Source organism: Bicyclus anynana, chromosome 16 (genome assembly GCF_947172395.1).
Source record: "Bicyclus anynana chromosome 16, ilBicAnyn1.1, whole genome shotgun sequence".
NCBI classification, from domain to species: Eukaryota; Metazoa; Arthropoda; class Insecta; order Lepidoptera; family Nymphalidae; genus Bicyclus; species Bicyclus anynana.
The window spans coordinates 581353-595097 of NC_069098.1; the positions used below are offsets into that span (position 1 = coordinate 581353).

A 13745-nucleotide genomic window follows, 5' to 3' on the forward strand; every position below is an offset into this window, starting at 1 on the left:
CACCAATGTTGTGGAAATAAAAGCACATCAAGGACATACCATAGACATTGATGATAGAGGGCTGACTCCAATATTAGAGGTATTATAAGTTATTTTTGCCATGAGTTATGGGGACTGAAAGTCGCTCAGTCTATGTCCTGCAGTGAATGTCCCTTAGCTGATTCTTTATTGCACTATAAACTAAATTTACACCTCCCTCCAATTGAAAACAAATGTAATATGGAATGAAATATGCCCTAATTTGAGGGGAAACCCAAATCAAACTGAGGAAGGTATTTTTTATTGTAACTGTCTCTTAATACAATACATATCACTTGATATATTATAATACAATATTAACTCGAAGGAGTCTAATATCTTGCATTTTTATGCATCATTGTTTGTCATTCTGACAAATTAAAGTATTTATTATTGAGTATATGAGTGATAGATAGATAGTGGAATAGATAGGTAGTTCTATCCACTTCATATGCACTGTTTCTCATTAAAAGATAATTACTGTCATGTGTGAGTTTTATTTAAATTGAATGTTAGATAATCTAGTACTTAAGTGAAGCCTATTGTTAATAATAATCATTAGTGTGTAATGTTTCAAGATAGTATTCAAACAATTACTAATAAACATACCTCAATTGAGTAAATGATAAAAATCAAAAACTATTTTCCATAATAATAATACTGAACTTGTTCTAATTTTAAAAATGAATTTCTATTAAAAAATATTTTAAGTCTGAATAAGGGTTCCGTATTTGTACTATGTATGTTCAGAATTCTAAAAACTGGCTAATTATTTTGTTATTGAATCACTTATGTAGAAATTCATACCAGTGAATTGGAATCTCAATGTTTTCATACCTCAGAGGCTGGAGTCAAGCTAGATTCACTATTTATTTGAATATCCTCTTCCGAAATTGAGAACTTGCTGATGTATTATTTAAATTCATTTTTATTTTCCAGGCAAAGTACAAAACAGTTGTTCATGGTACTTACCTAAAGTGTTGGCCCCACATTATAGCACAAGGTCTCAGTTGCATGAAAAGGAATCACATACATTTAGCTAAAGGTAACTTAACTATTAATAACTTTAATGACATGATTTTAAAACTAAATGGTAACTAAATTTGCATAAATTGCCCTTTACTCTTTATAACTGGCTTATTACTGGCATTTAATTAATGATAAACAAATAACTTTTTAAGGTACCCTTGAAGATCCTAACATAATCAGTGGCATACGGAAGGACGTACAAATCTATGTATTCGTAGACTTGGGTAAAGCTTTGACAGATGGAATAAAATTCTATGAATCTGATAATGGAGTTATTTTGACGAAGGGCAATGAGAAAGGATATTTAGAGGCTAAATATTTTTCAAAAGTTATACAAATTGATACAGGTATGTATGGTTATTTTTGAGTTACACAAATTAAAATAAAATGACAAAAAGGTAAAATATATATACCTACTCTATTGTATCACATCACACTATCATATTACACTATTACATCATACTTCACATGATCACACTAATATTATAAAGGTAAATATTAGGTAACAGATTAGATTAACAAAAATAATTTAAAGTACATTTATTTAATGACAGTCAATAACTCATTAGGACACCTTTAACAGTCTTTAATATTTGTAAACAATCATTAATTATCTATTTATTGTAATTAAAAACCTATATAAAATGGTGATTATAAAAATTACAACAGTCTAAGTAAATAGTATAATATAGTCATGTTGTGTTTTTTGTGAATTATTAATTTGGTGTGTTTTTTTATTTTAATATAGGTACTTATTTCATATTTCTTTGCAAATTTCGAAAACCTTGTGTAGTGTGTGTTATCTCTATACAAGTAATTGTGTTCAATAAAGTAACTTTAAATATTTTTATGGGCGTTCAAACAAAACTACTAATATTTTTGTTAGTGTGGACAAACATAAAGACCCAAAAAAATTAATAAAGTTTGTTTGTGTTTTGATGTTGTGTAACTATAAGCAGTTGAGGAAACACAAATATCTTGAAATCACACAAAATTTATAAACTAGCGGACGCCCGCGACTTCGTACTCGTGAAATTTAGTTTTTAAAATTGCCGCGGGAACCGTGAATTTTTTCCTAGCCTATTTCTTGCTCCACAAACTTTTATATCTACCAGTGAAAGTCTCGTTAAAATCGATACACTGTTCCAATGAAGATAACGGGACAAACAGAAAGACAGACAGATAAACATTTAAAAAAGGTTCAATTATGTTTTAGTATTGTGTAAATAGCTATAGGCACTTGAAAAAACATACTTGTTTTGAAATCACAGACAGACATTTAAATTTTATTTATATCTATTGATGACAAAGACAAAACTTGTGATTATGATACAAGTAAGGCTAGCATGCGACCAAGGTGCGAAACAAGCCCATAGTTAGTTTATGAGGTTGTACAGTATGGAGATGGTAAGAGCCCAATCTGGTTGCAGGCGCCACCCTGTTCCCGTAAGCGATGGCAAACGCTAAGCCCGCAAAGCCTGCGCGGCCTGCCGCCGCCGCCGCGGCCTGCGCAGGGAAGGTCCACGTAGCAGGTATGTTTGATATTTAGTTTTGAACTTCGGTCACAAGAAAAAAAAGTGTGAAGTCTGCCAATCCACATTGGACCAGAGTGGTAGACTATCGGCCTAACCCCTCTCATTCTGAGAGGAGACTCGAATATGAGTTGATAATATTAATTTTCCGTGAGTGAGATTTTCCTCATCTTAATGAGGCGCTCAACTTTTTTATTTACGAAAATTCTTGATTCTGGTAGCTAACTGGGTTACCAGGTAATAAAGATTTCTGAGCGTTGGAACGAGATAATGTACCGCGCAATTTGTAGGACATTGTGGCTGTTAAGTTGTAGTATTATTATGTTCCAAACCCCACCCACAAACAAAAAATTAAAAAGTAAACGAGAAACACAGTATACAATCATGTGTAAAGGTTTTACTGCTTCTAGCTATTTCTACCAGTCAACCTTTGGATAATGGAATCAATAAAAAAAATGAAAATTCATTTATTTCAAGTATAATTAATTTTTGAATTGTTTGAGTGCATAAATAGACTACAAGCCCTTGAACAAAAATTACCTGTGAAATGACCCAACGTGAATAACACTTAGAAGACTGTTACTATATCAGAAAATAACTCTGAGCACTATGATTTCTGAGCGGAACAGTGGTGAGTACACGAGTAAATGGAATTTCTTAGGTACAAATGATAAATTACGACTAATTATAATTGTAGGTCTTTGTTATAGTGTTAAAGATGATTAAAAATAAATGTCAAAAATCCTAGTGCCGTACTAAAATGGTGATGCCGGAAGTCAACAAACTTTTAACTGTCGACAATTGCAAAAGCAAAATAGGTCATTTGTTACTGTACAGCATTTGTGCAATTCTTTTTGTACACACATACAGATACTTTACCCGAAAACGCCGTACATTATTCCAGCGCAGGAGTCGAAATATAAGAGTCGCAAGCCTTAAACTTCACTCGCGTACTCACCTGTACCTCTCAGAAATAACGGCATATTGCTCAGAGTTGTTTTCTGATATAGTAACAGCCTTCTAAGCGTTATTCACGTTGGGTCATTTCACATGTAATTTTTGTTCAAGGGCTTGTAGTCTAAAAGGCTCACAGCCGATGGGTTGCAAATTCAGACCAATTATTGTATAGGACCTGCCTCGCTAGACGTTACTTTTCTGTCAAAGTATATGATCAACGATCTAATGCGATTATAAAATCTGTCTCTATAGAATCAATGTTAAATAGTTGTAATCGTGTTCGTCGGTTAAAGAGCTCCGTAAAAATACCTTTTTGTGTAGTTAAATGGTGTAAAAAACGGGCAAAAATTCTAGTTTAGTATAAGATATACATATATTAAATCTAAGCTCGTTTTCCTCAAAAAATGACAGACAATTTTGTTCGTGACTATGAGTGCGATACAGGTCCTTCTATAATTGGTCTGAGGTTGCAAAAGCGTATGTCCAGCTGGCAGTCGTCCATTGGCTGATAGTTGTATTGATGATGATGATATGACGCCGCTGGTCGTGCCACTGTCGCAGGCTACCCCGAGTACACGCAGCCGCAGGACCTGGCGCGCGTGTTCGCCAGCTACGGGCCGGTGACGGTGGAGAAGCTGACGCACCGCTTCGCCGTGCTGCGCTTCGCGGACGAGGACGCCGCCAAGGACGCCGTCAAGGACACGCAGCGCATCAACGTGTACGGCGAGTTCCTCAACGTGAGCCCCTTCACCGGCCGCCACCCCGTCACGCCCAGGCGGGACTTCGTCAAGACCAAACACAGCGGTATGTCTTCTTACCTGACTGCCTGTAGTATTCTTTATCACCTCATATCTTTCAAACTGCAGTGTGGATTGACTTATTTCAGACTAGCGGACGCCCGCAAATTCGTCCGCCCTTAGACCTCTTTAATCCAGCCCTTACAGTAGTATCGCTGTAAAAATGGAGTAACTTCTCCCGTTTTCCCAACATTTCCTGTTGATCGTATCGTCGATCGTTGTCGATCGTGATAAAATGTATACTGTAACCTGCCAAGGAGTATGAAGAATAATTGTATCAAGTTTCGTTAAAGACAGACAGACAGTCAAAAATTTTACTGATTGCATTTTTGTCATCAGTATCGATCACTAATCACCCCTGATAGTTATTTTGGAAATATATTTAATGTACAGAATTGACCTCTCTACTGATTTATTATAAGTATAGATATCGTTAAATTCGTCTTGATAACCCAATGTTCTTAGATAGGTGAAATTAAAAAAAAACTAACACAGCGAGTGTGTAAACCATAAACTCGAGGTAAAAAAATGTATTTTCAAATACTGCAATATGTGTATCAAATTAATGAGCTCACCTGAAGATTTTAAACATTGACCATGTTAAAAAAAATCGATTAGGAAAACGTTTTTTCATTATGGCTTTGCAGTTTATGCATTTAGCCAACCCATAAGAGACATTCAGGTAAATAAGGTAATTAATAATTCATAATAATTTATAATTCATAATTCTTTATTTGCAAATTGTTAAATACAGATCTTGATATAAATGTTGGCATACAATTTGCTACAAAATAGCATGCAAATTTAAAAATAATCTTATAACTAAATTACATTGTCTATATACACTATAATTATTGAAATTTACTTAATGACTATGATGTTAAAATTATTAATTTATTATTATGTCCGTTATACGTTAATTATTATTGTTTGTCAGTTAAAAAAAAAACAATGATTTCCGGGATGTTTGTAAATTAAATAAGATTATAAAATGTCAAAATCAATCAAAAATCTTTTGACGTAATTAGATGAAAAATCGTAAATTATCACCTTGCTTACATTCAAGGTAACATTTTTCATTACATGAAGTGTAAACATGAACGTACAAATAACAAAGGTATTTGTAATTTTGTTTGACCGCCCATACAAAAGTCACTTCGATCGATGACGTCATTCATTCATTCATGCCATTAAGTATGGGGCGTTTTTGAACGATCAGTGGCAATGCCGCAAATGACCTTTAAAATCCCTGTAGCTCCGAAAATAATGATCGCAGATACCCTGTTGCTTCTACAAAATGACTACTAGCATACTCTTAGTTTATATACAACTAGCGGACACCCGCGACTTTTACCGCGTGGAAATTAATGTAAACTTTCAAGCCCTTTTTCACCACCTTAGAGTTTGAATTTAAAAAAAAAAATAATCCCATTATGTTTTGAATTTTATTTATAATTTATGAACAAATTTTTAAAACTGTAACTCTAAAAATGAAGGACTTCCCATGCAAAAATTCAACCCCTATTTCACCCCCTCTTTATTTTATTTTCGCAATAAAAGTATCCTATAACATTCTCCGTATTATGACCTTAAACCGTGCCAAGTTTCATTTGAATTCATGCAGTAGTTTTAGCGTGATGCCTGAATAACAAAAAAACACGGACAGACAGATAGACTAAAAATCGAAAAAAAAATATTTTTAGCTTCAGTATCGATTATATAATGCCCCCAACTAAAATTTTCAAAATATCTTCAATGTACAGAATGTACAAAATCGTATTATAAGTATAGATTCTAGATGGCGCTGGCGATGGCGGTAACGTTTGTTATTACAAATGGTATAAGTAAAATCTCAAATTGCGAATAAATATACAGAATTCGACCAGTTTTATTTTTATTATAAGTATAGATTTAAAAAAAATAATTTTCAAAATCGGTCCTTAAATGACAGAATTATCGTTGGACATACATACAGTCGAACGTAGAACCTCCTCCTTTTTGTAAGTCAGTTAAAAACTGTCATCACCCGTATTGTCAGGTACACTACATTAGCGTATTGACTTGGTCACAGGCACAATAATAGCGCCGGAGAAGATAGAGTTGAAGGGCGACTTCCACGAGCAGCTGGACGCCGTGCTGGACGCGGTGCGCCTCACGCAGGAGGAGGTGAAGGCCATCGGCGGCCTCTACGTCGACCTGGAGTGGTATCTGCAGCAGCAGTGGCCGGGTAAATACCATCATCACTATCAGCCAAAGATTTCATGTTATTAGATATGTTACTAACACGTCGGAACTGAGGCTTAATTTCATTTAGTTGCGTAGTGAACAACGAAAATTATTTAAACGAATAGTGCCTAAATATTGTCTATAATCTGAAGTTGTTATTCAGGAAATGTACAAACCATATTATATTTAAATATATAACGTAATTTTGGCTAGTGGCTTCGGCCGTAGCTAGTTACTACCCTACCGGCAAAGGCGTACCGCCAAGCGATTTAGCGTTCCGGTACGATGTCGTGTAGAAACCGAAAGGGGTGTGGATTTTCATCCTCCTAACAAGTTAGCCCGCTTCCATCTTAGACTGCATCGTCACTTACCACCAGGTGAGATTGTAGTCAAGGATCAACTAGTAAAGAATAAAAAAAATAAAAAAAAGTAAACACAATATTTTACATGAGTGCTCAGAGTAGCTAAATTCAGATCACTTTTTGCGGTGATTTTGTAGGCACATAACATATAGTATGCACGCGGTCGGTTGCTGGAACTTGGCCTGCGTACTACCATGCGCTTAGATAAGTAATGTACGGCATAAAATGTCGTTGGTATGCCTATTTTCAGCTTACAGTCCAGTACAGGTCCCAGAAAACGCATGTCTATTAAAATAAAATATGGGCGCTCAGCAAACTAGTCCGACTAGTTGGAGGGGAATGGGAATATTGGTCATATTATAAAAAAAGATATGGCAAATATTCTTTAAAAAAAAAAAAAAACTGGAAAGGGCTATTTTAGGAGTTTCTCTGAAGGACAAAATCCGAAATGAGGAAGTCCCTATGAGAATAAAATTAATCGTCACAGCTCAAAGAATCAAAGGATTAACAAACTAAAGTGGCAGTAAGCAGACCACGAGACCACGGACCAGCAAGCGCAGTGTAGGACGCACTCCAGCCGGATGGTCCAACGACATGATGATGGATATGGCTGGATGATGAAGGCGAAAGATTGTGTGTGGTGGTGCGCTCCCAGAAAGGCCTATGTCCAGCAGTGGACGGATACAGGCTGATGATGATGATGGGTGCATAGCTCCAGTGCGCGCGTACCGAAGTAAACTATACAAGCGACGGATCGCACCCAAACGCACACACTCACACTCACGCACGCACTCACACACATTCGCACATGCAAACTCACACAAAATTACTAAAAACAGTTACGAAGTTACTAAAATTCTTTCGTCAATAATTTTTCTTTTTCCAATAAGGGTGGGTCGTTAGTATAAAAACAAAGTAAATGAAGCTTTGCTGTGCTGCAGGTTGCGTGGCGCTGCCGTTCGGCTCCATCACGACGGGGCTCGGCATCAAGAGCAGCGACGCCGACTGCTTCGTGCAGGTGCCGGCGCTCTTCCGGCACCCCGCCGCCAACTTCGTCAACAAGGTGTGCTACAGTTGCTCCACAGCGCCGCGCTGGCCTCCTTTTTGTGTCTATTCTATCCGTCCTTAGCGATCAGATTCTACCGTTACGCAAGAGCGTCAGATTTAACTGTTACTTGATTTAATTATACATAAAGTTAGACGAATTATATAGCGACCTGCCTCGCTAGACGTTACCCTTGTGTCAAAGATCAAGAATCAACGATCTCCATGTTTATAAAAACTGTTTCTGTATCGTTAAATCACAGCCAGAAAGTACTGAACCAGATAAGCACGCAATGGCCGCGAATGGTTACGCTTGATCGCCGTAGAGTAGTTATGCGCGCGGCCGGAGGTCGCGCCTACTTAGGCAAAATGCCAATAACTGGGAAGCCACGGCCAGAGGTCAGACCACAAATTCCCGACCGAAAACTGGTCTCAAATTAAAGTTTAGCAAAATAGCAAAAACAATTTTTTTGGAAAATTTGGTCCCGCGGACGTTCATGTAGTGATTACGTGGTTATGTAATTAGTCTGAGATTATATAGATAGGCTTTTGTCTCGCTTTAGTTCCTACACTTGTACTATAAAGCTTAATTTAAATACAATCACCAGTAATAATAAATACTCCTAATAGTATAGACGATATCAATGAATTGATCGTTTCTGTGAGCACAGGCCAAGCGGCTGCTTTCGCAGTACCCGCGCACGTTCGCCGAGGTCCTGGCCATCCCGCGCGCCAACACGCCCATCGTGAAGTTCCTGCACGTGCCCACGGCCACCAACTGCGACGTGACGTTCAAGACGCCGCTGGGCGCGCAGAACAGCAAGCTCGTCGCCTTCCTGCTGCACGCCGACCCGCGCCTCGTGCCACTGGCGGTGAGCGGACACCACTAAACAATCACCACTAATCGGGATGATGACAGTTTTTCAAATTGTATATAAATTAAGAGTACGCTAATGGTAAAGCAATTTTGTAAAAGTAACAGGGTATCTGCGATCATTACTTTCGGAGCTTCAGGGATTTAAAGGGCCAGATTTGCGGCGCTGCCGCGGATCCCTGAATAACGTCCCATACAAAATGGTACGAACTTATGACGTCGTAGACAATTAATGATCGTTAGATTCGTATAAGCTTTTAAACAAAATTACTAATATCTTTGTTATTTGTGCGTATGTTTATAGTTCATGCATTAAAAAATGTCACATTTAACGTAAGGAAGCTAAAACTGTATGAATTTTCATCTAATTATGATAAAATATTTTTAGTAGATTTTGAAATTTTATAATCTTATTTATTTTGCAAATATCCAGACAATCTTTGCTTTTTATGTATAAATTAGTTAACATTGTCCTTATTTACCTGAATGTATCATAAAAATCAATATATTCAAACCTAGTCATCATCCCCATTGTATGGATGTTTGGATGTTTGTTACTCTTTAACGCCACTACTACTGAAGCGATTTGGCTAAAATTTGGAATGGGAATAGATTTCACTCTGGATTAACACTTACTTTTTATACCGAATAAATCCATGGTTTCCCGAGATTTGCGAAAACTCAAAAAACAAAAGCGATGATTTTGATGATATGAATGTTCGTTCTCTTTCACGCCTCGACTACTGAACCGAATTAGCTGAAATTTGGTATTGAGACATTATAGCCTGGATTAACACATAGGCTACTTTTTATCCTGGAAAAATCCATGGTACCCGAGGGATTTGTGAAAAACTAAATTCCACGCGGACGAAGTGTCGAGCGGCCGCTAGTAGCACATAAATCCCCAAAGTAATCTCTTCTAATAACTGAACTTAATTATGTCTTTTGCAGTTATATTGTTTGTTTTGTGGTGTGTATAAATTAATGTATTTTTGTCCAGGTGGTTCTCAAGTACTGGGCCAAAGTGCACGGTCTGTCGGGCACCGGCCGGCTCACCAACTACGCGCTCACGATGCTCGTCATATTCTACCTGCAGCAGCCGCCCCGCCCCGTGCTGCCGCCCGTGCAGTGGCTGCAGCGAGACCGCGCCTGTGACGTCATCGTCGACGACTGGAACACCGGCTTCATGCACGACCACGAACTCCTTCCCAAGACCGACAATACGTTGACTATGTCTGAACTTTTGGGCGGATTTTTCAAATTTTACTCGACCTTCGATTTTGACAAAATGGTCGTCTGTCCGTTCACGGGTATTGCGATGAAAAAGGACTTGTTTGATAATGTGAAGGACCTTCCGCCTGAGTTCGACAGATACAAGGAGAACGTGCAGCAGGAGTTCGTTTATCCGTTGAGGACCTCGACGTCCATGTGCGTCCAGGACCCCATAGAGCTGTGCCACAACGTCGCCTCTCCCGTCAACAGCCGTTTGGCGTTTGAAATAATAGCTTTCTGCAAGTTCGCCGCTGACGCGTACGATAACGAAAAGAACAACGATTGCGCTGAATTTTTAAAAATTATTCTGTTGAAAAAACCACAATTACCGAAGAAAACTTATCCAGAATATAGAGTCGCCTTGTATCCACATATCTTGAAATGTATAGAAAATGCCGATTGGAAATCGGTGGTCCGAGACATGGTGGTGCAATTGTTTGAGGATTTGTGCAAAATCCCTTTGACGAAGTTGGAACGCGTCGATGGCGTTAAGCATCAGAAGGAAAAGTACATGGGAACCTGCGTCAGAAATATTTGGACGAGGAAAAGGTTCAATAAAGCTTTCTGTGGGTGTGATCTTGGTTGTGCAGAAAAACAAATGCGAATAACTGAGCAAATTCTGAAAGTGGACTCGGTGGAATTGGAATTGAAGTTTCGAATCACCTTGAACATTAACAAAGACACGAAGAACGCGGCAGTGTCTCTCAAGATGATCGATGGCGACGGTGGACATTACAATGACTTCGGGAAATTCTTCATTTCCACCATGCAGGGTTGGCTGCTGGCTTTGTTGAGACCACACTTCCGCCTGAAGAGTAACGGCTCGCCCGCCGTCGGCAACAGTTCTGGGGACACGAAACAGTCGGAAAACAGTGACGAGAAAAGTGTTGACATTAAAGCCGACGTCTCGACTCCAGGAGTTGACACTAGTGAGGACAACTCAGCGGACGTGTCTAGTGACGCTCACGACACTCATGACAATGACACTAGCAGTACAAATGACACTCAAACTAACACTGACACATTAGAGCAACCTAAAATAAACACACAGGAAATAAAAATGCCATCAATATTAGATCAGAACAATGAATAACCATAAAAGTCTTCTCATTAGCTGTAAATACAATTATAGCCAAATTCAATATTACAACAAACTATTGGCAAGCAGATATTGACAACCTAATTTAAACATATTAATAATATATACTATACTAGCAGACCTTGTCAAGCTTTCTGACTCATTCTCTACCCTCTCAGACTAATTAGATAAAGACCTGCCTCACAAGACATTATTTTTCTGTCAACGTATATGATCAACGATCTTATGCGATTATAAACACTGTCTCTAAAGAATCGATGTTTCATAGTTTAAAATCGTGTCCGTCGGTTAAAAAGCTCCGTAAAAATACCTTTTTGTGTAGTTATATGGTGCAAAAAACGAACAAAAACTGCTAATTTAGTTTAAAATATGTATGAAATCTAAGCTAGTTTTCCATAGAAAATGGCAGAAAATTTTGTTCGTGAATTTGGGTGCGATACTAGTCCTTATGTATTTAGTCTGAGTCTACCACTATCCAACCCGATTTCCACCACTATCCTACCCCTACCCTAAATGTCGTTTAGCCGTTCTTGAGTTGAGCGGGGACTACGCAACTTTTTATATATTTCAAAATTATTGAATTATAATATATCTATAAAATTAAAATAAATTAAAACTAATACTTTTAAAAATTTGCCTTCCTTCGTAGATCGCCCATCAAGCAGCGAGCATTCCTGCGATGAATTGCGATCGATATTCTTTGTTGTAAGTTATACAAAATACTTGAGTAATAATATTTTAATGTATTGAAAATTCCAATTTTTATTTTGTATGAATGTGCTAAGCTGATAGGCTCAGCTTAAATTTAAGTAGATAGCTTATGAGTTGTTGACATCATTGAATTTGACTATAATATAAGATTAATGCGCTTAATACCAATTGCTTATGTTAATTTTATTCCAATACTTTACTTTACCACAGACATTGTTTTGTAAACAGCAACAAAAACTATTAGAACTATTTGTTTAATACACAACATTCACATTAGTTATGATTTGTTAAAACTTGTGGAAGATCTATTTTTGTGATTTATAGAGTATTGTGATAATAATACTTTTTAGGTAATAATATTTTTTTTCTAAAAAAAAATAGTAGTTATTTCAACAGGGAGAGACATTTCAATTTAGTAATTAATGCAATTGGCTAACTCTCTCTTCCATTTGTTTTGATGAATCAAAACTTTCAAGTACACAATAATGTTGTAAGTTGATTTCTTAATACATACTGTAGAAATAAATCAATATAATTTGATAAGCTAAAAATATAATTTTTACTGTTTATTTTTAATATTATTATTTTTTTGTATTAAAAATGTAGACCTTGGAATTACGAGTATTAGTAATTATGATCTTTGTTTTTATTTAATCAAGACCCTCTTGCCTCTAGGGAAAAAAACGAATAAAATTACGTATTTTATGGACGCATTCACAAATACAGGTTTATTCATAGATAAACATAACAAAATATTAATAAATGAACCTGTATTGAATAAATTACGAACGATTTCAATTCAATGAGGTGTTTGCTTGACAGGGTGATTTTGTAGGCACGCAACCTATCTAAATAAAATTATCGTTGTTTAGGTCTTAAAAATGTAATGGCTGTCAATCAGTATTTTTGTATTATTTATGAGAATCTACGATATTATATTCGATCAGGGATCCGTTGGTTATTCTAATGTGCAAATTTTTCTCATCAGGCAAAAAATGCCTCCCTTCCCTCTACTGGCAACAGCAAATTGGTTATTTACAATTTTAAGGCCGTTTTCAGTGTTCGGAAAATCGAGTGCATGTTAGCAATGTTAAGTAAATACATTAAGGTCCAGCCGCACACATCCGTTTTCTTATTGCGTTATTTTGATTTGAAATTCCGTGAGACTACCGCAGACTACACGTTTTTCTTCATTCGGAAATCGGAATGTAGATTGTAGCAAGGGCTCGCATTAATAACGTACGCGCGGAAATTGTTCTGTTCGGGAAAAAAGTTTTTGTGCGTCATTGAATGTGTTTTAGATTGCTTTCATGTATTCGGTTTTCCGAACCCGGAAAATGACTGGATGCGGCCGGCCTAAAAAAATACATTAGTCTCGGCGTGACGTTATATCTGTAAAAAATTTACCCTCATGCGCCTAAAGAAGTTTCACTTCAAAAATTGGTACTATCAGTGTATGTGATATGATCCACTATCGTGGAAACCATTTTCATTCAATGGACCCTCAAATTTTTTTACAGACTCTTTGCAGCTTGTCATAGACTCCTAGGGGTCGATATAAACCACTTTGGGAATCACTGGTCTAAACCATAGCTTTACGAGTCGGTACAAGTACTAATTCTATGGTCTAAACATGGTTTATTATACATCGTGATTCGTGATTTATTGTATATCTATGGTCGCGATCATATTTTATCGTCCGTCTGTGGTGATCGATATGTCTTGGTAATCTGTGCTTTCTAGTGAGTTTTGACCTTCATTTGTCGTCTGTGGTTATAACTTTTGACGTCTGGTCTGTGGTTGTACTTGTGGTCTGTGGTATTT

General features: G+C 37.0%; 1 protein-coding gene across 1 annotated transcript; it reads left to right on the forward strand.

Annotated features, from left to right (window-relative positions):
• Positions 1–1253: 1253 nt before the first annotated feature.
• On the forward strand, positions 1254–12555 carry LOC112047592 (speckle targeted PIP5K1A-regulated poly(A) polymerase). Its single transcript, XM_024084740.2, has 7 exons — positions 1254–1394; positions 2478–2579; positions 4098–4340; positions 6405–6560; positions 7863–7984; positions 8637–8837; positions 9840–12555. Exons 2-7 carry the CDS (start codon positions 2501–2503, stop codon positions 11202–11204), a joined length of 2166 nt encoding a protein of 721 aa, XP_023940508.1. The 5' UTR covers positions 1254–1394; positions 2478–2500; the 3' UTR covers positions 11205–12555.
• The last annotated feature ends 1190 nt before the right edge of the window (positions 12556–13745 follow it).

Coding starts and splice junctions, on each gene's coding strand:
- LOC112047592 (XM_024084740.2), top strand. CDS start 2,501: ATGGCAAACGCTAAGCCCGCAAAGCCTGCGCGGCCTGCCGCCGCCGCC. Junction 4,341..6,404: donor CGTCAAGACCAAACACAGCG/GTATGTCTTCTT, acceptor ACTTGGTCACAG/GCACAATAATAGCGCCGGAG. Junction 6,561..7,862: donor TCTGCAGCAGCAGTGGCCGG/GTAAATACCATC, acceptor GCTGTGCTGCAG/GTTGCGTGGCGCTGCCGTTC.